We start from the raw sequence: 27,748 nt of genomic DNA on the forward strand, positions 1-27,748 counted from the left end.
CTGAATGTACTTTCAGTGAAGTCTAGCACAGTGCTTCTCAACCGGGGGTACATCTACCTCTGGGGATAAGCAGAGATTTTCCAGGGGGTACATCAACTCCTCTAGATATTTACCTAGTTTTACAACAGGCTACATTAAAAGCACTAGCAAAACCAGTACAAACTAAAATTTCATAAAATGCGTCTGATGAAGTGGGCGTTCACCCACGAAAGCTTATGCTCTAATACTTCTGTTAGTCTTAAAGGTGCCACAGGACCCTCTGTTGCTTTTTACAGATTCAGACTAACACGGCTACCCCTCTGATACATAAAATGTCTTGTTTATACAGCTTTATATACCATACACTGAAATGTAAGAACAATATTTATATTCTATTTGATTTATTTTGTAATTATATTGTCAAGATGAGAAGGTAAGCAAATTTTTAGTAATGGTGTGCTGTGACACTTTTGTATTTTCATGTATGATTTTGTAAGTTTTAAGTGAGGTGAAACTTGGGGGAACGCAAGAAAAAGAAGACTCCTGAAAGGGGTACGGTAGTCTGGAAAGGTTGAGAACCACTGATCTAGCTCCTGCTCTTCACTCTGAATTTCCTTGACTTTTGTGGGTTTAAGTCAAGGTTTTCAGTGCTCCGCTGACACAGTAGTAATGAGGATAGCGTATGTCTAGGGTTAAGAACTTAATTTCCTTTGGAGCAGCATCCCGGTTTGTTTAAATGTGAATGTACTAGCATATGCCAGTGTAGTAGTAGAGGTAGTAATACTACCTATACTTATAGTCTTAGATTCTTCAGAAATAGTAAGTTACTAGTACGATTTTGCTCGTTTTATTTTCCTTAGACACGAAATAATTTTGAAAGTACCAGGCAGGAAGTAGAGAGACTGATGCAGAGAATGAAATCTGCCAACCAGGATTACCAACCACCCAGTCAGTGGACAATGGAAGGCTATCTCTATGTGCAGGAGAAACGTGAGTAATTACATCTGTGTACAACCAGTATTTGACGATTGCCTTATTGCATTTCAGCTTGTAGGGGATGCCAAGTAAATTGTTCCAGGTAAATTGTAAGGCAGGTTTCATATCTGTTTTGTTGATTTGTTTGTATTTAAGGTCAGACTGGCCCACAGGGAACTCTCCCAGGAGCTGTTTGGCCCCAACTAATCATAAGCTGGAAAAAAAGAATCCTGATTTGTTAGAGGCCTTTCTCTTTAAAACTGACAGACTGGCCTCTCAGCACTCTCACATGCCTCAGGTGACCCCCTGCCACCACTTGTGTCTCTTGAAAGCCAGCAGTCTTATGCCTCCCAAATGCCCCAGTGCCTCTAGCAGATCCTCACAGATATAGGGTGATCAAGGAGTTCTAGGGAGCAACCCAGTGTCCAATCCATGAGACATTTGGGGGCAAAGCATAAGATGTAGAGACTTAGAAGCAAAACAAAGTATAACTTCCAATTTGATATGTGAGAGAAACAACATGAAATACAAAAACAAAGGTAACTGGAGAACCCTGATAAAGAGGTATAGATTTATAGCTCATCTATGCGCAAGTGATAAGAAAAGGCATTGGAATTAAGCAGGGTCCAAAGAGGTTAAGCAAATAGAATAAAAAGTTAATGGACTTAACCAAGAACACTGAGGGCACGTCTTCGCTACCCGCCGGATCGGCGGGTAGCGAGCGATCTATCGGGGATCGATTTATCGTGTCTAGTGTAGACGCAATAAAATCAATCCCCGATCGCTCTGCCGTCAACTCCGGACATCCACCGCGGTGAGAGGCGGAAGCGGAGTCGACGGGGGAGCGGCAGCGGTCGAGTCACCGCTGTCCTCACAGCCAGGTAAGTCGACCTAAAATACGCAACTTCAGCTACGCTATTCATGTACCATAGAGCAGTTTGACCCAAACTAAAAGAGTGAACAGCCCTGGATACCAAACACTGAGGACAGAAGAGAGATTAAAAGCTGTATGTGATCTGCAGTATCAAATAGCACTGTTCAGAGCTAATCAAATGTAAACAATCGGGCTGAGTGAGCTGCACCAAGTTCATTATAACCGCTTAGTAAAGCAATTTCAATCCTGTGTGCTATGCAGTGCTCTGTTTGAGGAGGGCCTGGCTGAAGCTGGAGAAGTAGGGAGACCTTGTTTGAGATGTGTATGTGTGCATGCAAGTTTGGTGATCTAACAAATACAGATCATGATAAAATGCTGGTATTTATTTGAATACAAATCCAATTTTGATTCATTCCTAATTTCTATATCTAACATTAAAATACTTGGCATCTGGCATTAGAATCTCCTGTATCATACCTGGTCTTACCCAAAGACTATAGATTCAGTCACGAGGATATCTGCCTTCCCAAAACCATTTCAAGGAATTGTAGTGTGTTATAGATAATTGACTTTCCCACTGAAATCTTGGCCTTAACTCCTATTAACATATATGACCAAAAAGGAGAGAGCCATTGTTCTGTTCTTATTTAACCTTGCTGATTTTTAGCAGCAATAGCAGTAGCATAGACGAGGTTTGAGCAGAGCATGTACACTTTAATTGAATAATAATAATAAAAAAAAACAGTGTTAAGTGGAAACTATACTGGGCATTATTAATGGGAGAGCAAGAAAGGAGTGAAATGTTAGGCACATGAAGTGTTTCATTAAATGGTGAGAGGCCAACTTGACATCCTCTCACTGAAAAAGGATTTGATCATTAGTTTATTTTGGGGAAAAGTCAGAAGGTCTGTAATCTCTGCCTCAGAGATGAAGGTGCTAATTGTTTATTTCCTTATCATGCTGGCTTTAGCTTCCCACAACCAGTTATGTATGCTGTCCAAAAGTTGGTTGGTTAATATTTGCCATTCCTGAATGTAATACTATACATGTTTATTTCTAGTACCACACAAGAGGTTAAAGATACCGTTGGGCTATGAAACAATGAGTTATTTCATTTCTCCCAAAAAGCAAATTTGTAAAATGCTATAACAATATATTGTGGAAATAGCATGGTGAGTATTGGTTGGAGGAAAGGAGCACTAGGTATCCCTCAGAACAAAGTTTTGATAATATTTGTAGACGATGCCAGGAAAGAATAAAATTGGATTTAAAATGGATTGTATTCACTTGGACAATGGGTTATAAATAACAAGTATAATGTCACAAATCAGGCATGTGTGGGCTAAAATGTTCAAAGCTGGGTGCCAAGTATTTGCCTCCATAAAGACGTACTTACCCACTCAAACACAAGTGGCCTGATTTTCAGAGATGCTAAGCATCTCCAACTACAGTCGACATGAATGAGAGCTGCAGGTGCTCTGCACTTTTCAATATCAGACCTTCTTTAGGTGCCTTAAAATGATTTGAAAAATTTTCTCCTTCTGATATAACTTGAGTGTTGGTGAAAATGATGCCAGCATAAAAAATGTGGTGAAAGCACCATAAGAATGTGTTTATAGTTCAGAAGTAAAACAGACAACTTTTTTTTCTCTTTGATTTGCTGCTGACTCAGCTTAATATTTGCCTGTGAAATACAAATGAGAGAGACAACATGTATCCATAACATGATAAAATTGTGGTAAAATGTCCACCGAGATTTTTAAAAAAAAATTGTTACATTTCTTTCATCTAGGACCCCTTGGATTTACCTGGGTAAAACATTACTGTACTTACGATAAAGGGACAAAAACATTTACAATGAGTGCAGCTGAAACAAAGTCTGGTGGGAAAGTGGTGAGTAGTATCTTGACATATCTCTTAGTATACACATGAGAATCAGCTTGTGTATTTTATATTGTCTACTCAATGTACTTATGAGGAAAAAATAATATATTAGGCAAGTTAGAGTAAACAATATGCCCTCTGTCATGGATCAACAAAATGATTAACAAATGATTTTACTTATGAAAAAAATAAAGGTCATATTAAGTATTTAAAATGAAAATATCTACTTTTTCCATAACTCATTTACATGCTAAATACCATACATGCTAAATACAATACAATTTCTGTGGTATCTCCGAACATGTAAGAAAACTACAATACTTAGCACAGAAATATGAGTTAGACATCCTCATTTTTATTGCTTAAAAGTTGATTGACATTTAATCATATCAGATATAAATACACCTCTACCTCGATATAATGCTGTCCTCGGGAGCCAAAAAATCTTACCGCGTTATAGGTGAAACCGTGTTATATTGAACTTGCTTTGATCCACCGGAGTGCGCAGCCCCCCCCCGGCGCACTGCTTTACCGTGTTATATCCAAATTCATGTTTTATCTGGTCAGGTTATATCGGGGTAGAGGTGTATGTAGATACTGGGCCATTTTCAGACTTGATAAATACCAATAGTTTTACTTAGAGAGAGTTTTCAAAGCAAACTTTCATAATTAGACATTTTATTAAATATATTATATTGAACTGTCTGAAGAATGGTAAACAATTATGTGAGAAAGTATATTAAGTAATGTTGTCTCTTACAATATATATATATGACAGAGATAAAAATGATTGTATAATATGCTTGTATAATTTTAAGCCCTGCAAGCAATTATACACATGCTTAAATTTAAGCAGAGTAAGACGGGTTTACGCTTGTGTGTAAATATTCAGAGGACCTTAATGGGGGAGGACTAGCTCAGTGGTTTGAGCATTGGCCTGATAAACTCAGGGTTGTGAGTTCAATCCTTGAGGGGGTAATTTGGGGCAAAAATCTGTCTGGGGATTGGTCCTGCTTTGAGCTGGGGGTTGGACTAGATGACCTCCCGAGGACCCTTCCAACCCTGATATTCTATTCTATGATATCAGTCACATAAGAACGGCCGTACTGGGTCAGACCAAAGGTCCATCCAGCCCAGTATCCTGTCTACCAATAGTGGCCAATGTCAGGTGCTCCCTCCAGAGGGAGTGAACCTAACAGGTAATGATCAAGTGACCTCTGTCCTGCCATCCATCCATCTCCACCCTCTGACAAACAGAGGCTAGGGATGCCATTCCTTACCCATCCTGGCTAATAGCCATTAATGGACTTAACCTCCATGAATGTATCTAGTTCTCTTTTAAACCCTGTTATAGTCCTAGCCTTCACAACCTCCTCAGGCAAGGAGTTCCATAAGTTGACTGTGCACTGTGTGAAGAATGACTTCCTTTTATTTGTTTTAAACCTGCTGCCCATTAATTTCATTTGGTGGCCCCTATTTCTTATATTATGGGAACAAATAAATAACTTTTCCTTATTCACTTTTGCCACACCACTCATGATTTTATATACCTCTAACATATCCCCCCCTTAGTCTCCTCTTTTCCAAGCTGAAAAGTCCTAGCCTCTTTAATCTCTCCTCATATGGGACCCGTTCCAAACCCCTAATCATTTTAGTTGCCCTTCTCTGAACCTTTTCTAATGCCAGTATATCTTTTTTGAGATGAGGAGACCACATCTGTACACAGTATTCAAGAAGTGGGCATACTATGGATTTATATAAGGGCAATAAGATATTCTCCGTCTTATTCTCTATCCCTTTTTTAATGATTCCTAACATCCTGTTTGCTTTTTTCACTGCCGCTGCACACTGCGTGGACGTCTTCAGAGAACTATCCACGATGACTCCAAGATCTCTTTCCTGATTAGTTGTAGCTAAATTAGCCCCCATCATATTGTATGTATAGTTGGGGTTATTTTTTCCAATGTACATTACTTTACATTTATCCACATTAAATTTCATTTGCCATTTTGTTGCCCAAACACTTAGTTTTGTGAGATCTTTTTGAAGTTCTTCACAGTCTGCTTTGGTCTTAACTATCTTGAGCAGTTTAGTATCATCTGCAAACTTTGCCACCTCACTTTTTACCCCTTTCTCCAGATCATTTATGAATAAATTGAATAGGATTGGTCCTAGGACTGACCCTTGGGGAACACCACTCATTACCCCTCTCCGTTCTGAGAATTTACCATTTATTCCTACCCTTTGTTCCCTGTCTTTTAACCAGTTCTCAGTCCATGAAAGGATCTTCCCTCTTATCCCATGACAACTTAATTTACATAAGAGTCTTTGGTGAGGGACCTTGTCAAAGGCTTTCTGGAAATCTAAGTACACTATGTCCACTGGATCCCCCTTGTCCACAGGTTTGTTGACCCCTTCAAAGAACTCTAATAGATTAGTAAGACAGAAACCATGTTGATTTTTGCCCAACAATTTGTGTTCTTCTATGTGTCTGACAATTTTATTCTTTACTATTGTTTCAACTAATTTGCCCGGTACTGACATTAGATATACGGATCTGTAATTGTCGGGATCACCTCTAGAGACCTTTTTAAATATTAGCTATCTTCCAGTCATTGGGTACAGAAGCTGATTTAAAGGACAGGTTACAAACCATAGTTAATAGTTCTGCAATTTCACATTTGAGTTCTTTCAGAATTCTTGGGTGAATGCCATCTGGTCCCGATGACTTGTTACTGTTAAGTTTATCAGTTAATTCCAAAACCTCCTCTAGTGACACTTCAATCTGTGACAATTCCTCAGATTTGTCACCTACAAAGGACGGCTCAGGTTTGGGAATCCCCCTAACATCCTCAGCTGTGAAGACTGAAGCAAAGAATTCATTTAGTTTCTCCGCAATGACTTTATCATCTTTAAGTGCTCCTTTTGTATCTCGATCGTCCAGGGGCCCCTCTGGTTGTTTAGCAGCCTTCCTGCTTCTGATGTACTTAAAAAACATTTTGTTATTACCTTTTGAGTTTTTGGCTAGCTGTTCTTCAAACTTCTTTTTGGCTTTTCTTATTACATTTTTACACTTAATTTGGCAGTGTTTATGCTCCTTACTATTTACCTCACTAGAATTTGACTTCCACTTTTTAAAAGATGCCTTTTTATCTCTCACTGCTTCTTTTACATGGTTGTTAAGCCATGGTGGCTCTTTTTTAGTTCTTTTACTGTGTTTTTTTTTTAATTTGGGGTATACATTTAAGTTGGGCCTCTATTCTGGTGTCTTTGAAAAGCGTCCATGCAGCTTGCAGGGATTTCACTCTAGTCACTGTACTTTTTAATTTCTGTTTAACTAACCCCCTCATTTTTGCATAGTTCCCCTTTCTGAAATGAAATGCCACAGTGTTGGGCTGCTGAAGTGTTCTTCCCACCACAGGAATGTTAAATGTTATTATATTATGATCACTATTTCCAAGCGGTCCTGTTATAGTTACCTCTTGGACCAACTCCTGTGCTCCACTCAGGACTAAATCGAGAGTTCCTCTCCCCTTATGAGTTCCCGTACCAGCTGCTCCAAGAAGCAGTCATTTAAAGTATCAAGAAATTTTGTCTCTGCATTTCGTCCTGAGGTGACATGTACCCAGTCAATATGGGGATAACTGAAATCCCCCACTATTATTGAGTTCTTTATTTTGATAGCCTCTCTAATCTCCCTTAGCATTTCATCGTCCCTATCACTGTCCTGGTCAGGTGGTCGATAATAGATCCCTACTGTTATATTCTTATTAGAGCATGAAATTACTATCCATAGAGAGTCTATGGAACATGTGGATTCATTTAAGATTTTTACTTCATTTGAGTCTACATTTTCTTTCACATATAGTGCCACTCCTTCCCCTCCCCACCCCGCACGACCTGTTCTGTCCTTCCGATATATTTTGTACCCTGGAATGATTGTGTCCCATTGATTGTCCTCACTCCACTAGGTTTCTGTGATGCCTATTATATCAATATCCTCCTTAAACACGAGGCACTCTAGCTCTCCCATCTTATTATTTAGACTTCTAGCATTTGTGTACAAGCACTTTAAAAACTTGTCACCGTTTATTTGTCTGCCTTTTTCTGATGTGTCAGATTCTTTTTTATGTGAATGTTTCTTCTCTTATCTGGCCCCTACTTTATCCTCTTCTATCCTCTTCTCCTGACTATAACCTGGAGATTCTCTATCATTAGACTCTCCCCTAAGAGAAGTCTCTGTCCGATCCACATGCTCCTCTGCAGCAATCGGCTTTCCCCCATCTCTTAGTTTAAAAACTGCTCTGCACCCTTTTTAATGTTAAGTGCCAGCAGTCTGGATCCACTTTGGTTTAGGTGGAGCCCATCTCTCCTGTATAGGCTCCCCCATCCCAAAAGTTTCCTCAGTTCCTAATAAATCTAAACCCCTCCTCTCTACACCATCGTTTCATCCACGCATTGAGACTCTGAAGCTCCGCCTGCCTACCTGGCCCAGCGTGTGGAACTGGGAACATTTCTGAGAATGCCACCATAGAGGTCCTGGATTTCAGCCTCTTCCCTAGCAGCCTAAATTTGGCCTCCAGGATGTCTCTCCTACCCTTCCCTAGGTCATTGGTACCTACATGTACCACGACCACCGGCTCCTCCCCAGCACTACACATAAGTCTATCTAGATGCCTCGAGAGATCTGCAACCTTTGCACCAGGCAGGGAAGTCACCATATGGTTCTCCCGGTCATCACAAACCCAGCTATCTATGTTTCTAATGATCGAATCTCCCATTACTAACACCTGCCTTTAACTAATGACTGGAGTTCCCTCCCCCGGAGAGGTAACCTCAGTGCGAGAGGATACCCCAACATCATCTGGAAGGAGGGTTCCAACTATGGGAAGGTTCGCTCTGGTCCTGTTGATTGCTCTCCTTCCCTGAGCCTTTCATCCTCTTAACTGTGCAGGGTCTGTCTGACCGGAGGTGGGACAATTCTACAGTGTCCCGGAAAGCCTCATCAACATACCTCTCTGCCTTCCTTAGCTCCTCCAGTTCTGCCACCCTGGCCTCCAAACCCCATATGCGGTCTCTGAGGGCCAGGAGCTCCTTGCACTGAATGCACACATACGCCACCCGCCCACAGGGCAGGTAATCATACATGCTACACTGAGCGCAATAAACAGGATAGCCCCCACTCTGCTGCTGGGCTTCTGCCTGCATTCTCTCCTACAGCTACCTATGTTAATGAGAGGGGTTTTGTTTAAATCAAGAAGTTTTTATTATAGTTTAGTTTAAAGGTTTTAAAGAATGGCAAATGTACCTTGCCCCCTTCCTGTTCCCCTTCCGAACTCCCGCTCTAAACTCCCTGTTAGACGCCCCTGTTCGCTCTGTAGCCCACTGTTCGCAATGTAATCTCTGCGTGCTGATTTTCTTTTTTTGTATGTCTTACAGAATGGCCTTGTCACAAGCTCACCAGAAATATTCAAGCTAAAATCCTGCATCCGGAGAAAGACTGATTCAATTGACAAACGTTTCTGTTTTGATATTGAAGTATCTGAAAGGTTTGAGGTTCTTTTTTTAAAGAACATTATTAATTATTTAATAAAGTGTATGTAAATATATTTACATAAGAACTATGCGCATATAAGGCCAAACTTTCAAATGTGTGCTCCTAATTGCTCAAAACCTATTTTTCTGACCACAAAACAAATAACACTACATGTGTGTATTATCCATGCACAATTAACCATATCTGTTTTTTGGAAAACTTATAGTTCAATTAATAAACTTATAGTGCAATACTCCATTTAGGAAGGAACAATCAGTTGCACACATACAAAATGGGAAATGACTGCCTAGGAAGGAATACTGCGGAAAGGTGTCTGGGGGTCATAGTGGATCACAAGCTAAATATGATTCAACAATGTAATACTGTTGCAAAAAAAAGCAAACATCATTCTGGGATGTATTAGCAGGAGTATTGTAAGCAAGATACGAGAAGTAATTCTTCCGTCTACTCCGCGCTGATTAGGCCTCAACTGGAGTATTGTGTCCAGTTCTGGGCGCCACATTTGAGGAAAGATATGGACAAATTGGAGAAAGTCCAGAGAAGAGCAACAAAAATGATTAAAGGTCTAGAAAACATGACTTATGAGGGAAGATTGGGAAAAAATGGGTCTGTTTAGTCTGGAGAAGAGAAGACTGAGGGGGACATAACAGTTTTCAAGTACTGGAATAAATTGCCTAGGGAGGTTGTGGAATCTCCCTCATTGGGGATTTTTAAGAGCAGGTTGGACAAACACCTGTCAGGGATGGTATAGCTAATACTTAGTCCTACCTTGAGTTCTATGATTCTATTAAGGAGGCTAATTTTAGAATTTTGGCCCATGTGATAAATATCTAAAAAAATGTGCGCTCTCTCTCACACATACACTCCATGTTTCTCTCAAATTGGTTGTTCCACAATTTCTAGTTATACATGAATTATGTGGAAGTTAAATATATTTCTACCTATTAAAGTTAAAATTAAGAAAGTTTATTTTTTCCCATATGCTGAAATAGCTGTACAAGTGTTTCTCCAGGTACTACTGGAAATATTTAATTGTATGAAATGAATAGGAACAGTTTTACAGCATTTGGGGGGGAATGCAAATACTCAGTGAAAGTAATATTTGTTCTTTTTTAAGAATTTCAGGCTAGTGGACATGAGAGAAAAGGTGGATAAACATCTGCCTTGAATCATGGTGAAATAAACAGAATTAGTAAATTCACACTATTTATATAAATCTTTCCTGATCTTTCTCTGAGAAATATTTTGTGACTACAATAATAATAGTAATGTATTATACAGAAGTGTCACTATTTTATAACATGTTAATTTTGTGGTGAATTTTGTGCTTGTGAAAGATAAATATACCTGTAATCTGAAGTCCTATATTAATAGGTAAAATACAGTCATTAGCACTACAAATTTGGGGTGGGGATATGTTGGGATAAATTACTTGATATTTGGTGCCCTTTAATTTCAGAAATATGGGCAAACCTGGGTTGTTTTTGTTCTGGTTTTGTTAAAAAAAAAAAAAACATAGGTTACAATTTTGTTTTGGAAAACCAAAATCAGAGAGTGGTTCAAATTCAAAGATCAAAATATATCAGAACTAACTTTATCAGACAAAATGATGGTAGTGCTACTGTAAGATAGTTAAAAAGTGAGTTTTGTCCTTAAATTTTTAGAAAGATCTTAAATTCTTTCAGTTCTCTTTAAATGGAGTTATACACTTTTGGAATAAAACTTGTTAATTTTAACTTGGTTTAACAAGTCTTGTTTATTTTGATTTGCTTTAACAAGTTAAAATACAGAGAGCTTACATCTAAATGTTTTCTGAAAATTTAGACAAAAAAGTTGAAAGCACACTAGTTCACAAGGTTGCTTAAAATACTATTATGAGAGGAGACAGACCTTTCAGAGACTGACAAGAAGTCAAATTTTGAAATTGGTTTCATATTTAACAGGAAACCAGTGGAGGTTTGTGTGAGTCAGCAGAGGAGATAAAAAGTTGTGGTCAACATGATAATGAGAAATGATCAGTTGGCAGGCAGCCCATATGCAAAGAGTGACACTAATCACTTCTGGATGACATAAATTGAAACTTGGCTTCCTCTGTGAAAGGGAGACTCTGATGTCAAATATATTTGTAATGATAAAATACTTTCTTGCTGTTTCATGTTTTTTAATTTATACACTATTAAAACATAGGGGAATTGGGAAGAATACAAAGTTGCTAATGACTGACTTTAAATTACTGTGTACTGATTTTAAAGATTAGGCTTAAATTTTTTTTAGATGTAATCCTGAGAATTGTTGAGTATCCTCAACAGTGATCAATTTCAGTCAGTGAGGAAGGACATTTGGTAACTTGCAGGGTTTGGCCTTCATTGAATAATTATTTACTCATACGGTTTATAAGGTACAACAAAGTCTTTAAAGACCTGGAAAGGACTGTTATGAGCAACTCCTCCTCCACCTCCAAACCTCTCATCTCATGAGACTCAATCCTCTCCCACCTAGTACTCAGAATCTATATGGAGATGTTGCAAATGCTGATAAGACAACATAGACTGAAGTGAACATCTCACTAAATCAGTGGTTTTCAACCTATGGTCCTGGGACCCCTGGAGTCCGCAGACTATCTAAGATTCCCAAAGAGGACCACACCTCCATTTGAAATTTTTTAGAAAAAAAGATTGAAAACCACTGCACTAAATGAAAGAAACAATCTGATATGAAAACTTTCAAACTGTTATCAGGAAGCAACACATCTAAGTGAAACAATTTAAATTTTACTTAGATGTTGTTCTCAACAGTTTTCAGCTCAGATTTTTATAAGAAGTTCTTCTAATAGTCACTTATCTTTATTGTATTGCAGCCAGTATAAAGGGTGTCACTAGCTCCCCCCTCCCTCAGTTCCTTCTTACCGCCAGTGACAGTGCTGGAATGTCTCCTTACTTTGACAAGCTTTCCTATCTCTACTGTATCTAGTAGTGAATTTGTTGTACATAGTTGTTTAATGTTGTATAGTTAATAGTTCCCTTAGTGTTAAGCTAGGAATAGTTAGTCCTGTATGGGACTCAACCTAGGGATGGGGCATGCCCTCATCAACAGGCTTCAGAGCTTGTGACTGTTGCAAAAAACCTGTGCTAGTCAGTGATCCCCATAGAAGCTGCCTGACATGTTTAGGGGAAACCACATGAGCGACAAGTGTTGCATTTGCAAGAGCTTCAGGCTTCAGACCGAGAAGGAGTGGGACATTGATCTTAGAGCACTCCTTATGGAGTCGGCCCTTGCACTGGCCTCGGAGCCGACAAGATCAGACTCTGCTCCAAGCACCATGGCCTCGGTGCGGAGTGTGCCACTGATCCCCATCCCAGTACTGGCAAAAAAGCAAAGAAAGGCTGGGAGTGGGTGTTCTCCTATGTCCCATGAAGGGAAAGAGAGAGCTGGTGGAGAGCAAAGACCTGCATGGGGCAGCTCTTCCCCTCCAGATGGTGGCCAGGCTCTGACTCCTGTTGAGCCTACTTCAAGACCCACCTGCCACCCTGGAAAGCAGCAGAGGCACTTGGTACCTGGTGTGCCATCTACACCAGAGGCCTTTCAGGCCACACTGTCCTGTCCTGTCCTTTCCTTTCCCCCAGATCCCTAAATGGCCCTCTCAAGGAATAAACTCACAACCCTGGGTTTAGCAGGCCAGTGCTCAAACCACTGAGCTATCCCTCCTCCCCTAGTTTAAAATGTTTTATGAAACATTGTGTGTGGGTAGAAAATGTTTATCAAATGACATGACCTTCCTAATTTCAATGGGAGGACTCTTTATATGTATCCCCCTCCCCATCCCTGTTTTGGTATGACTCTATAACTTACGCTTTACATTTTAAATATATATGATGTGTAGAGATGCACAGATTTTAAAGCTATTAGAGAACATTGTGATCATCTAATCTGACCTCTTGCATAATGCAGGCTGTAGAATTTCACCCAGTAGCTTCTTGATATCTCATGGTTGAGATAGCACATAATTTGTAGAATAACATCCAATATTGATTTAATGAGGCAGGCTTTTCATTTCTTCTTCAGTATCTTGGAGCTCTGTTTGTGTATATCTGTATTTTCATATTCTCCAGTGTCCTTCATGAAAAATGTTATAATTAAGTGGTGAGAGTACTCGGGGGGATAATTAGTATAAATTTAGTATCTTTTATTTCTGTATTTGGCAAAGGAAGACTGTGGGTTCAAACAAGGTGTGAAAAGTTTTGAATAGATAGGTCCTAGACAGGTGAGAGCAAAGCTTCTTCAAGGGGCTTTTCTTTGACGCTCCATGTTTGCCAGGTTTTGGACTGTCATCACTTTTAAAGTAGCTCACTGATGCAGACTTAGATCCGGAACTATGAATTGTTTATACAGCTGACTATATATATAAGTAATATTTACACTGAGTTTTTAGTAGGTGTGTGTGCTTTTGTATCACTAATAAACCCCATTTCTACAGAGCCTCTTCCATTAGTTAAGTAGGCACGTCTACTGAATTAATTTTATTTTTATCAGCTGTATAAACAATTCATAGTTACTTTGATACCACATTTCATCTGAGATTCTCAAATGTTAACTAATGAAGTCTTATATTCCCTTGTGACAGAGTAAATGTTATTATCCCAGTTTCACAGAGATAAAAAACAGACACAGAAAGGTCAAGATACATGCCTAGCACTACAAAAAAGTAAATAATTATGATTAGACTAGATCACATTTCCTGTTAAAATGATCTTAAATATCATTGGTTGGAAAAATAATTAATATGTTTAAATAATATATATTTTGTTTTAATAGACATGGGATCATAACACTTCAGGCTTTTTCAGAGTCCAACAGGAAACTTTGGCTGGAAGCTATGGATGGAAAGGAACCAGTAAGGAAATTTGTTATATTATTTATTATGAGTTCAGATTACTTGTATACAGAAGTGAAAAGAACAAATTGCTGTACATCTCAAAATATCTCAAACATGGAGAAACAGTTTACATAAACTTTTACGACACAATGCATACGTGCAAACGGTATTTCGCAAGCTTTATGGACAAAGCAATGGTAAAATAAACACGAATCATCCCTGGCTGGGATGATTTAGTTGGGAATTGGTCCTGCTTTGAGCAGGGGGTTGGACTAGATGACCTCTTGAGGTCCCTTCCAACCCTGATATTCTATGATTCTATGATAAGATAATCATTAAATTAATAATGAAGCAGAAAAAATAGTATATCTCAATCTGTAGTCAAACATTGAGTCACTTATGTTAGTTGGGATATTGACAGTCCGGCCAACATCATATTTCGTTGGCATACAGGATACATGTGCATAGGCACAATTTGTGAATTTGAGAGCAAGTCATCTTAAGGGTGATGCCTTTGAGCAGCAGTATCGCCACCTTTAAAGGTGCTGCAGAGAAAAGAAACTGTGATAGAGGCTGGTAGGTGTTGATGAGAGAAGCTGAGATTTCATCCTGCCATTAATCTACACTTGAGATTTCCATTGACTACAATGGCACAGCTCCACATGTAGACCCAAAAGGGAGAAGATGATTGTTCAGAATTATGAGCTAGATGGCACCTGGTCTCACTGAACAGGTCCAACCAAGGAGTTAGGGCTGAGAGTAAACAGGGTTCACATATAACAATACAGACTCTACAATTCTGGCTACTCACTATCATCTTTCAGCTACCCAAACGTGTAGTTGAACTGAACTCTCATAAGAGAGACTGCCTGCTAGAGGCAGCATTTTAAGTTTTATGCTTGTTAAGCTCATTTACAATGACTTCATAGTAAATAAATGGCAGGAGCAAGGCTTGCCCAATGCAACATGCTAATGCAAAATGTGTTTGCAGTGGCTTGAGAGCCCTTAACTGACCTGGAAGTCACAAATGTTCATATTGCAACGTTTTCTTTTTTCAGATTTACACTTTACCAGCCATTATTAGCAAGAAGGAAGAAAGTAAGTTTTTTTTAATTATGTAAAATTATTAAATATACCTGGATTTCTACAGTATAATGTCCTTGTTTTCAGGCGTATTAGGGTTGCAAATTACATTATTATATTTTCATGTATTGTCAAGAATTACTCTTTTCTGTCAACTTGCAAGAAAGTACATCCTGTCTCAAGGGTCAGTTACATCAGGTGTGAAAAAGTCTTCAATGTTTGTATTATAATCAAATATAAATTGGGAGAAAATAAAATAAATCATGCTTCTGGCTAATGTGGTTCCAAAACAGTACACTATCTATAATGTCACTCTAGATAGCTATAGATATATTCATAGTTCTATATATAAATATATATATAAAATCAAATGGACCACCTGCACCCTGACATAATAATATCCCTGCACCTGATAACTTGTTTATGGTCTTCAGACTTAGGAATATTATGGCTTTTATTGTGGTGATGGGCAAACATTACGTTATCATGCAGTTACTCCATTATATTTTATGTGCGTCTGTGCAGGTGTCTCACACACACACATTATTATTATTCTTTGTTTCCCATCCGTCAGCTCAGCAATAACAATGGAGCCAAATGAAGTCTGTCCAACACTTTCTATCTTGTACCAGCTTCACAGTTTCATTCATATTTAAATCTTTTGTGTGTCATTTTTCACTGGGTTTATCCTACACATCCTGTAACGTAACCTGACTCCTCCTGTTTCATCTCTCAGTCATGTAGCCATTGCTGCTTCCAGTACCAAGCTGAAAAAATCGGGCAATAGCATGCCTCCTTGTCTTACTCCTACAGTCATCCTGAGTCATTCTGTCAGCATCTTGTTTACTCTCACGGCACTCATTGACTTGCTGTAGATGTTTTCTATCTGCTTGATTGGTTTTTCGGGGATGCCATACAGTCTCATAACTTTCTGCTAACTGCTCTCAAAAGCGCGTTTGAGGTTTATAAAGTCGTTGTAACAGGTTCAGTTGTGTTTTGTATACTTCTCCTTCTCTGATATCTGTCTTATCACACATAACTGATCTATTATACTTCATCTTGGTCTAAATCCAGCCAGTTCTGCAAGAGCCACTTCCACATACCTCTTCATTCTCCTCTGCACCATTTTGGTGAATGCTTTTCCTGGCACGCTCAATAAGCTGATCCCTCTGTAGTTTCTTATTCTCACTCCAATCTCCTTTTTTTTATAGATCGGTACTATTTTCGCTTTCCCCCATTTGCTCAACACTTGCTTTTGTTTGTAAATCTTGTTGAATAGTTTGTGCATCACATTTACCAAGTGTTCCTCCCTTGCTTGCAGTATCTCTGCAGTTACATTGTCATTACCTGTTGCCTTTTTCTTTTCCAAACTTCCGAGATATCGAGATATTTACTTCTTTGTCTAAGAATTCCAGCATCTTTTCTCCCTCATTTGTGCTGGGAAGCTTTTCTAGAACCATTTCATCTACTGTGTTCCGCACATTGTACAGCTCTTCAAAATATTATTTCCATCACGTATTCTTTGCTTGTTCATGCTCAGTCTCTTCATGTTTGTCTTTCACTGCCAACATCTTCAACTCATATGTCCCACTCAGTTCTCTCATCTTACAATTTCACTCCTGTGCCACATTTCTCTTCACATATTCTTCTATTTCCTTATATTGTTGGCTTATCCAGTTGTTTCTGTCTCTCTTTGCTTTCTGTGTTATCTGTCTAAGCAGCCTATTGTATTTAGCTCTAAGACTTTAGTCCTATTTTTTATTCTCCTTCAGCTTCCTACGTTTGTCTCACAGCTGCAGCACTTCATCCATTATCCACCTGGGTCTCTTTGTTTTGTCCTTGTAGCCCAACGATTGTAATCCCATTTTTATATTGTTCCACGTTGTTCCATGCCCCGGGTGCAATCTGGACTGTGGAGCTCCTATGCCCCCTTTTCCTCTCCTGCCCACAGTGTCTCCTACACTGCCATGTTAGTGAACAGCAAGCCCCTCCAGGCTCTGTTAATTCAGCCATCGGTGTGCAAAGGTACACCCATCTTAGTTCCATAAAGACTTTCCCAAGCCACTCATGAATTGTATATAGGGAGACACCAGCAAATTCCCCCAGCCCCAGCTTTACACTCCAGAGTGCATGTCTTACACTGCTCAAGACTTTCTTGAGCAATGCAAGCTCATTAATTAGTTTGCCACTCTTCGAAGGTTATCAAGTATCAGGGAGTAGCCATGTTAGTCTGTATCCACAAAAACAACAAGGAGTCTGGTGGCACCTTAAAGACTAAAAGATTTAGTAAGTATCAGAGGGGTAGCCGTGTTAGTCTGGATTTGTAAAAAGCAACAAAGAGTCCTGTGGCACCTTATAGACTAACAGACGTATTGGAGCATAAGCTTTCGTGGGTGAATACCCACTTCGTCAGATGCAGATTTAGTAAGATTTCATTGCATCTGAAGAAGTGAGGTTTTTTACCCATGGAAGTTTATGCCCAAATAAATCTGTTAGTCTTTAAGGTGCCGCTGGACTCCTTGTTGTTTTAGAACCATAGAATATCAGGGTTGGAAGGGACCTCAGGAGGTCATCTAGTCTAACCCCCTGCTTACAGCAGGACCAATCCCCAGACAGATTTTTGCCCCAGATCCCTAAATGGCCCCCTCAAGGATTGAACTCACAACCCTGGATTTAGTAGGCCAATGCTCAAACCACTGAGCTATCCCTCCCTCCTTTTCTTTGAAGGGTAGTGGACATGCCCCAGCCTCTGTAATCTGAGTGGATCCCCCAAGCACTTTTGACAAACTCACTGTCTTAGATTAAACATCAAGCCAAGTTTATTAACTAGAGAAAGATAGATTTTAAGTGATTAAGTGACATTGGCATAGAAGATTAGAGTTGATTACAAAAGGAAATAAAAGAGCAAAACCGCTATCTAAATCCTATATTTTACCAGGCTAATAATTCTAAAAGCAAGAGGATTTCTCCCACCCAAAACTTCACAGCAGTTTCTGCTAACTGGAACGCCTTCCAGTTAGGTCCGGCCCCTCCCAAAGTCTCAGTGGAGATCATTCTGTTCTAGACTATCTTGCTTCCTTGTGTAGAGATGGGGGGAAGCTGCAGGCACCTTGGTAATGTCACTGTGCCTCATTTATACTTTTTCCCAGGTTCAGGGAAAATCTTTGCAGTGTCATGGGGTTAGGCCGCCCCCATAGTGTACATGCTCGAGCAACTGTCTTTGTTTTCAACTCCCCTACTGGAGAATAGCCGGTGATGGTCGCTTAACACCTGGCTGGGTGTTGGTCACTCCTTTGTTTTCTCTGAGGAGCTAGTATGTGAGCATTTCCCAGACTCATAACAGGTAAACATATAGCAAAATCTCATAACTTCATATACAATGAAGATACACACATTTAAACAGGATAATGAATTTCAACAAATCATAACTTTTCACCTAGCAAGGCATACTTTGTACAAAATGTCATAACCATATACGAGTGGGGGATATGTGGGTACAGGGGGTAACCTGGGTACAGTATGTCACACATGTCTCTTCGTTGTGCGTTTCTTCTTTCACTGAAGATGTGATATTTTTCCACATTACTACTTTGTATTTTTTCCTGATATCTGGCTTTTTCAGTTTGTCCATGGCATAGATCTTAGTTCTTGGCACTTTTTCAGTTGCTCTCAGCCTCAACCTATTGATGCCAGCCCAAATTTATTATCTGATCCGATATCAGCTGCAAATGATCTTCATGACAACAGACTTGATTCACAAGTACAAAGTCTGTCATGTTCTTCATTTGTCCATCAGGTGACATGTCATAGACTCATAGACTTTAAGGTCAGAAGGGACCATTATGATCTTCTAGTCTGACCTCCTGCACAACGCAGGCCACAGAATCTCACCCACCCACTCCTGTAACAAACCCCTGACCTATGTCTGAGCTCTTGAAGTCCTCAACTTGTGGTTTAAAGACTTCAAGGTGCAGAGAATCCTCCAGCAAGTGACCCATGCCCCACGCTGCAGAGGAAGGCGAAATACCCCCAGAGCCTCTGCCAATCTGCCCTGGAGGAAAATTCCTTCCCGACCCCAAATATGGCGATCAGCTAAACCGTGAGAATGTGGGCAAGACTCACCAGCCAGACACCCAAGAAAGAATTTTCTGTAGTAACTCAGATCCCACCCCATCGCAGGCCATTGTGCATATTTACTACTAATAGTCAAAGATTAGGCTATCCCATCATACCATTCCCTCCATAAACTTATCAAGCTTAGTCTTGAAGCCAGATATGTCTTTTGCCTCCACTGCTACCACTTCTTCTGCAGCTTTCTTTGTTGAAATAGTGTGTTTGTTACCACCAGGTTGTTGCATAAGCAGAAATTTAGTAGCCTTTCTCCTCTTACATTTTCTTCATCTAATCCAACTCTGCCTATGGCTGCAGCCCAGGAATTCCAGTCCAATTCTACTTTTGCATTCAAATCTCCCATCACCAATAATATGTCTTGTCTTGAAACTTTTTGGATTGTTTTCTGCAGATGAATATAAAAATATTCAATTTCTTCCTTGGATGCTGCTGAAGTCGGCACATATCCCTTACTACTGTAACCGCATCGGATTTGATTTTGAATCTCACCTTCAACATACAAGGAGATATTGGGTTAAATGCCATGAGAATCTATTTTACCTTTGGCTTTAGCACCAATGCAACACCATCATCCACCATCGTCTCTTACCAATGTCAATATTCTATGTTCATCATGGTAGAATTCTCCTTTACCGTCTCAATATCTCGTTTAACATAGCCCAATGATTTGCCACTCATGGATCATTTTCAAACTCATGGATCATTACCACAAGTGCTCCAGCCTGGTATAATGTTCTTACATCCCATGTTCCAATAAATATCCTTCAACTTCATCATGTAATTCCCTCATTTGCGTGTTGTTATACATACTTTGCATACTGTCGATTGAAGCTGACCCATGTTTGTCCCGATGACAACCGATCCAGCATATTTTCTTTCTCTTAACATTCCTCATTCAGATTCTATGGTCCAGTATTTGCCAAGTGTTCTACCATGACTCCTGGTTTTATGGTTGATCAGTGTATTGTAATCAGTCTGCAACACTGCTTTAAGCTACCCACTAGCTTGCTCCAGCACCATTTCCACATTTTATGCTTTGAACGTTGTTTTTGCTGGCTTTGCCTTAGGAGACTTTGTGGACTTGGACAGCCAGACGTGCCCTTTCTCCGGTGTTTATCACTGCTAGCTATCCTCACTAGGTTTAGCATGCCAGCCAAGGCAAAGTCCTAGGGTGTGGTGCTGCAGTACACTCACATCAATTTGGAACCACTAGTGAGCTGAGTAATCACCAGGACCAACTGCAAGCAAACCACACCTTGTGGATGTGGCTGTCTATGCAGAGGTACTACCTTTTCAGCTATCCCATACATACGTACCCCCACAACCCTCTTCCCCCCCCACACACACACACATTTGGCTAATTGGAAACCAACATATATGGTCTTTTACTTGGTGGTAATTATTTTAATTATGATGAAAATATTGCTTTGAAATGTTTTTAATTTAAGTAGTTAGAAAAATGAGCATTGAAGACCAATCTGAAAAATACTCGCTTGTATTAACAACACTACTTAAAGTCTTTAGCAAATGCTGTTTTCCTACATTCTGGCAATTTTCATTTTGTGAGTGATTATCTTTTTTGGTTTTACCTTCACACGTGCAAGGATGTTGTGTTCAGTTTAACCTGACATTTCAGCTTCTCCAAGAGTTATTTTCTTTCAAGTGGTTGGTGATAAGTGCTAATGTGTAAACCCCAGCAAGTTCCTCCAGAGCCTGCCCATCAGTAATTTTATCATAATGCTTGTTTGTTCAGTCTACCTTTTCTGGGAATCCAAATCAGGAAATTAACATTGAAGCCTGGGATTTTCAGTGAAGCCTAAGGAAATTAGGCACCTGAACCCCTGGAAATCAATGGGAGATGGGCACCTAACTCCCTTCTGTGCCTTTGAAAATCCCAGCCATAGTATATAATTTATTAAGATATAATAAGACAACGATAAAATATATTATTCATGTCTCAGGCCCTGGTCCTGGAAAGCCTTACACACATGCTCATTTTTATGCATGGTTAGTAGTCTCATTTAAATCAGTTGACATTGATGGGACTACTCAGTGTGTGAAGTGAAGCACCTGTGTAAGTCTCTGCAGAGCAGAGTATTGAGCTGAGGGGAAGGTGTCTAGTAGAAACTGTAGGCATCTGTGTTTGGTTCATTCTCTTATTGTTTTGTTTCTGTATTCTTAGAATGTGCATCTGTCAGGGTTCCCTCCCCACTCTGAACTCTGGGGTACAGATGTGGGGACCCACATGAAAGACACCCCCTAAGCTTATATTCCAACAGCTTAAGTTAAAAACTTCCCCAAGGCACAAATTCCTTTCCTTGTCCTTGGACGGTATTTCTGCCACCACCAAGTGATTTAAACAAACATTCAGGGAGGGGCCACTTGGAGCCCTATCTCCCCCAAAATATCCCCCCAAGCTCCTTCACCCCCTTTCCTGGGGGGGGGGGGGGCTTGAGAATAATATACCAACCGATAGGTTAACAAAGTGAACACAATCCCTGATTTTTAGGACACTGAAAATCAATCAGGTTCTTAAAAGAAGAATTTTATTAAAAAAAAAAATTAAAAGAATCACACCTGCAAAATCAGGATTGAAGATAACTTTACAGGGTAAATAAAAAGATTTAAAACACAGAGGATTCCCCTCTAGGCTCAACTTCAAAGTTACAAAAACAGGCATAAACCTCCCTCTTAGCATAGGGAAAATTCACAAACTAAAACAAAAGATAATCTAATGCATTTCCTTGCTTTTACTTACAATTTCTGTAATTTTTAGATGTATCAGTTCCGGATCTTTTTAGGAGCTGGGTTACCTGCTTGGTCTCTCTCTTTGTCCCGAGAGGGAACCAACAAAGAGAGCGCAAACAAAAAACCTCCTCTCTCCCCCATCTCCTCCCCCCCCCGCCCATTTGAAAGTATCTTATTTCCCCATTGGTCCTTCTGGTCAGATGCCAACAAGGTTAATTGAACTGATTAACCCCTTACCGGTATGTGATTCTGTACCTCTGGCCAGGAGGGATTTATGTTACTGCATACATAAAGGTTGTTACCCTTCCCTTTATATTTATGACAGCATCCTTTTATACAGAGACACGCTTTCGGCCATACAAGTGGTGGGGCTAGGGTACCACACTTTTATTTCTAACAGATGTTAAAGAATTCTGGTTTTGAAATATACATACTAAAAATATAACAACAAACACACATGAATGTACTAATGAGCAGAAAGTTTGATTGCATTCTTTTAGGATAAAGATGTAATTAAACAATAATATAAATAAAAGTTACTACCTCTAGGTGCTATGCTCTTATGGACAAATGTTTAGGGCTCACATTTGATCCTAACATGAAGATGTAGCTAACCAGAAAGCTAGATTAAAGTAAATAATGTATTTTTCTTCAATTTATAGTGTTCTTAAATGAAGCAGGTTTTAACTTTGTGAGGAAATGTATTGTTGCTGTGGAGACAAGAGGTAGGTATTACATTACACTCTATATATTACATAGTATGCATATGGTTTTCTCTGACATAGGTTACTTTACAATGCTTAAACAGAAAATATTTTCCAAGTGCAGTTTGGAATCTATGTGTCACTCAACTTGTACTTTTTACAGCTGAAACACTGTTGCCAAAATCTTCCATAAAGACTGTCTTTAATTTATCATTTAAGTATAAATTATTGCAACTTATTGTTTTTTAAAAAAAGTAACACTTTTCTGTTATTAGTCAATTTAATGCTCAGTTGTATTTAATACACATTGGGACAAATTTATCCCTATCTTATTCCCTTAACTTTATTTGCCTTACACCAGTTATACATTTCATCCATTGTTTATCCATTGTTTGTGTTTAATAACAAGAGTAGGAAATGTATGCACTATATGGGAAGAACAACAAAATAATAGTCTAGCTACTGCTGATATAATATTTTACTACTCATAATAAATCAGTCCTCAGTTATTCCTACGTAACCTTCTGAAACAAATAAGGTCATGTGCTTCTTACTGAGAGCAGAATTTTGAACATTATGTTGAAAGAGGCACCAATAATACAAACATTTTTAAATAGTAAAACTTGATATGGTAAATAGACAAAGTTTAATAACATCAAAATTAAAATTAAATATATGTATTAGGAATGATTTTCTAAATAAATTGGCTGAACTTAAGAAGCATCCTCCTGTTTAGGCTTTTGAGATTGCGACAAATTATAATTGTTTTTTCTCAAACATCCTCAGAAAAGAACTTTGCCATGGTTACACCTAAGAACTCTCTATAGTATAAGGTGCTAAGGAAAAAAAGGAGATCAAGTCAAGTCAAGTCAAGTCCCATCATTTGAGTGTTAAAATATAATACTATAAAGGCCTAAAATAGAACATTATCCAGTAGCATTTTCGCATACTGTACTATAAAAAATATTCTTTGCATTTGGGCCATGCCTGTCTCAACCGTTTGAGGATAATTGGGACCTAAGGCTGTCTCTTTATCTTGTTTTGGGCTCTACAAATTAAAACAATCCTGTCATTCAGCATTGACAAAGTAGCTGCAGTACTGCAGATAAACAAGAAAAACACTAGACTGTGCAGATATTTTAAGTAGAATTGTTTGTATCGCCAGTAAATTTTGTACAAAAGTAATTGCTGTAATTGTCAGCAACATTTGAATATGGAGGACATTATTCCGTTCTCATTTGCACTGGTGTAAATTCAGAGTAACTCGATTGAAGTGGCTTGCGTTACACAAGTTTACATTTCTTGGTAAGCAAGAACAGGGCTAGGACGTGAGGACATGCCTCTAGAGTGCTTCTGGGACTTATTTTTCACTTCTCAGACATCATTCCAGTGTCTGCTATCATGGCACCTTTCCGTGCGTCAGTCAGACAGAATGTTGGGCCCTTTTGTGGGGTTTCATTTAATTAACATGCAGCTAAGATTTGTTTATAATATGGTGTAATGTCAGTAAAATATGTGTGGTAATTTTCCAAAATAGCACTAAATAGTCCAAAGTGGTGTACAGGAATTTAGCTGCATAACTTCCTATAAATTAATGGATGGTTAAACCTCATAAACCATTTTGAAAATTTACACCCAAATGTCTCACCTATGTGTCCATTTACATGAACATGCTGTACTTTTGGTGCCATGATTCTGTTCATTATCCTGTATTTTTTCCATATAGGTATCACAATCTTGGGGCTGTACAGAATAGGAGGTGTAAATTCCAAAGTGCAAAAGCTGATGAATACCATATTTTGTAAGTTTTGGAAGATTTTGTATGAAAAACTCTAATATCCACTAAGGACATTATGGACATGATTTCCTTCACTGTCTCTGCTCAAAAATGTGTGTACAATAGTAAGTTTAGTTTGCACTTGCAGTTACAGGTGGCAAATTAAGTGAGTAAGCATGCAAATAGTTAGCTATGTATGTAACTGTCACCGTTACTCAGGACAGGTCTACACTACAGCCAGGATCGACGCTCTGAGATTGATACACCAGCGGTCGATTTAGCAGGACTAGTAAAGACCTGCCAAATCGACTGCAGATGGCTCTCCAGTCAACCCCTGTACTTCTACCCCTACAACCTCCTGCGGTGTAGACCCCGCAGTAACTCAACCTAAGGTACATCGACTCCAGCTACGTTATTCACATAGCTGGAATTGTGTAGCGTAGGTCGTGTAGTAGTGTAGACATAGCCTCAGTTTGTGCAGAGTCATTGAAATTGCATACACAGACTATGGATAGATGTGCATTTTTCACAATTAATTTAGTTTATTTATTTGAATTTATTAAAAAATGAAACAGGAAATCTGTCCAGAGCTCTCAACACCCCGACACAAATTAAAAGGGAAAAAAAAGTTTTACCTCCCAGTGATCAACAGGACTCAATCCTCTATGAAACACAGAACTCCCCTCCCACATTTAATCAAACACTAATTCCACAGCAGCCTGTATAAAGGGATGTACATTGCAACATGCTCCAGTGGTCAACAAACCCAGGCTATTCAGGAAAGCTGGCTCCAGATCTGAGAACACTCTGCTGCCAGCCCTCTCTCTTAACTTAAGGGGAATCCTTGGAGTGTGTCTACTACTGACTGAGGATAGAGGAAGTGTCTCCCATCGGAACACCCCAAGACCTTTAGGTCTTTACCAATCAAAAACAACATCTTAAATTCAATTCAGAAACAAATGGGCAGTCAATGCAAATCATGGAGCAAAGGTAGCACATGCAGACAGTTGAGAAAAATGAGACCCATTGGATTTGTTTATATTTTGCAGCTGGGATTATGTAAATACATCTATAAATCCCTTTCTTCATTTAATTTTAATGCTCAGTTTATTGGACCTGTTTGTCAAGGCATGGAATACCAAACACCCAGAAGTGTCTCTCAACTTTAGGTCAATATATTACAACCATCATCCATTAATAACTCATAGTTTATAACATTTTTCTTTTTTGGTGGTCCTGGGGTTTCCCTTATTTTGCTAATCTGGATATAACCTCCCTCTCTTTTGAAGATTGCTCTATATCAAAACCAAAGCAACTGGCAACCCCTGTATCACCTTGGGTTTAGTTTACTCTTTGAAGTTGGGCACATAGTTGAGATGTCTATGTACTAGATGCTATTCCATTTTTCTGACACTTGACAAAAATTAAAGGATTTCAATGTATGTTCAAGGTGTTAGTTAATCTGGGTAATAAAATAACCATAAGAAATTAACACATAATCTTTGTATGTTGTTTAAGTGTTGTGTTGCTTTCCTAACTAGTCTGCTAGTCAAAGTATAATACAGTCCTAATTCAATTTTCTACCAGCCCCTAAATCTCCTCCTGATATGGATATTGATATGGATGTTTGGGACAATAAAACAATAACAAGCGGACTAAAAAACTACCTCAGGTGAGTATGATGCTCTACGTGTATCTCATTTCATGTCCATTTACCCTTATTTATTGATATTGCATTACATCTCTTTCACCCCCTTAGAACACTAAATATATATAGTGATTTTGGCTAGCCTAATAATATTCCAGTAATTACATATAAATGAATCTGCATTTGATTATGCTATCTGTCTGCCTGCTGTTGAATCAGTTGTGCTCTATAAAACCCTACATTGGGAGGGGGGATAAGTTAATTGCATTTGTTGAGCTGTAAATCCTTTATCTAAACTGCACAGTATGAGGCAATCTTTCTAATTTGTTAAATCCTTTATCTAAATTGCACAGCATGATATTTCACTAATTTATTGTTAGAGCAGGATAAAATCGTGGCTCCCTGTATAAACGTTAATTCTCATTTCATATCCTATGATACAGGTCACTTTACAGGTATTGGGAATAAATATATCCCCAAACAATTAGCAAATTCATACTAAACCTTCAGCAATTTCGAAACCCTTTAAAAATAAGGGTCATGATTTTCTAGAGTGACTGTGATTTTGGGGTCCTCAACTTTTGGGTGACAATTTGGGACACTTTGAAGGGACCAAGCTTGTAGAGGGTAGGTGTTCAGCACTTCCTAAAAATCCAAACCTCTGAAACTCAGTCAAGTTGGTCATCCAAAAATGGAGGCATCAAAAATCACTAATCACTTTTGAAAATCTTGGTTAGGGTGAGGTTGTTACTTATGCAATTTTATAATAAGAAATGGCAGTAATAATGTTTCTTATGACTGCAGACAATTCATAAGTTGCCTTTTGAATGAAGAGTCTTCCCAGTTCACTACATATCAGGATTTCAGTGCCATACTGGGGTCTTCATGATATATTTGGATTTCACCAGCTCAGGCTTGAAGCCTAATTGGCCCCTCACTTTTCTACCATCAGCAACACTGCTGATGATTTCAGTGGAGTTATCCCTGATTTTACAGCTTCGTAAGTGAGAAGGCAGTCAGGGCTGTGGTCTGTGATCAAGGCAATGCTACTGGCATTCCTCTTTAAGTTACTCACAGAGTGGCACTGGATTTAGCTAGAGAAGATTTTCATCAGACCTTGCACGTGACTGAATGGTGCTATGGTTGTGGCCTGTAGGCAATGAATTCGTTTCATTGGACATAATTATCTGGCACCCAGATGCTAAGGTGACGGTCATCATATAAAAGCATATTGAAATAGTAGCAACAGCAATAAAAGACAAGAAAGGATTTTAAAAAGTAATACATTTTCTAAAATATTTTTTTAAATTTTATGACCAGGTGTCTTACAGAACCACTGATGACCTTCAAGTTGCACAAGGATTTCATTATTGCCGTTAGTAAGTAAAACACTAAAGAAATTAGTAAGTCTTCAGGAGAGTAATACTCTTTTTGATCCATCTCTTACCCACTGTTTCTGGAGAACTTTCCTTACACTATTTCTTCCCATGTTCAGCCTACTTTTGTTTCAAATAA

At 38.9% G+C, this 27,748-nt stretch overlaps 1 protein-coding gene across 1 annotated transcript in view; it reads left to right on the top strand.

Annotated features, from left to right (window-relative positions):
* The window catches only part of ARHGAP42 (Rho GTPase activating protein 42), a 281,853-nt gene that overhangs the window by 217,060 nt on the left and 37,045 nt on the right, over positions 1-27,748 (top strand). The window contains exons 8-16 of the mRNA XM_026651599.2: positions 840-969; positions 3,621-3,721; positions 9,152-9,261; positions 14,082-14,160; positions 15,201-15,240; positions 22,767-22,829; positions 24,535-24,609; positions 26,173-26,257; positions 27,554-27,612. Of these exons, the coding sequence (XP_026507384.1) occupies positions 840-969; positions 3,621-3,721; positions 9,152-9,261; positions 14,082-14,160; positions 15,201-15,240; positions 22,767-22,829; positions 24,535-24,609; positions 26,173-26,257; positions 27,554-27,612 (742 nt within the window). The remainder of the gene's footprint in view (positions 1-839; positions 970-3,620; positions 3,722-9,151; positions 9,262-14,081; positions 14,161-15,200; positions 15,241-22,766; positions 22,830-24,534; positions 24,610-26,172; positions 26,258-27,553; positions 27,613-27,748) is intronic.

Source organism: Terrapene carolina, unplaced genomic scaffold (genome assembly GCF_002925995.2).
Source record: "Terrapene carolina triunguis isolate 2854851 unplaced genomic scaffold, T_m_triunguis-2.0 Scaffold97, whole genome shotgun sequence".
NCBI lineage: Eukaryota > Metazoa > Chordata > Testudines > Emydidae > Terrapene > Terrapene triunguis.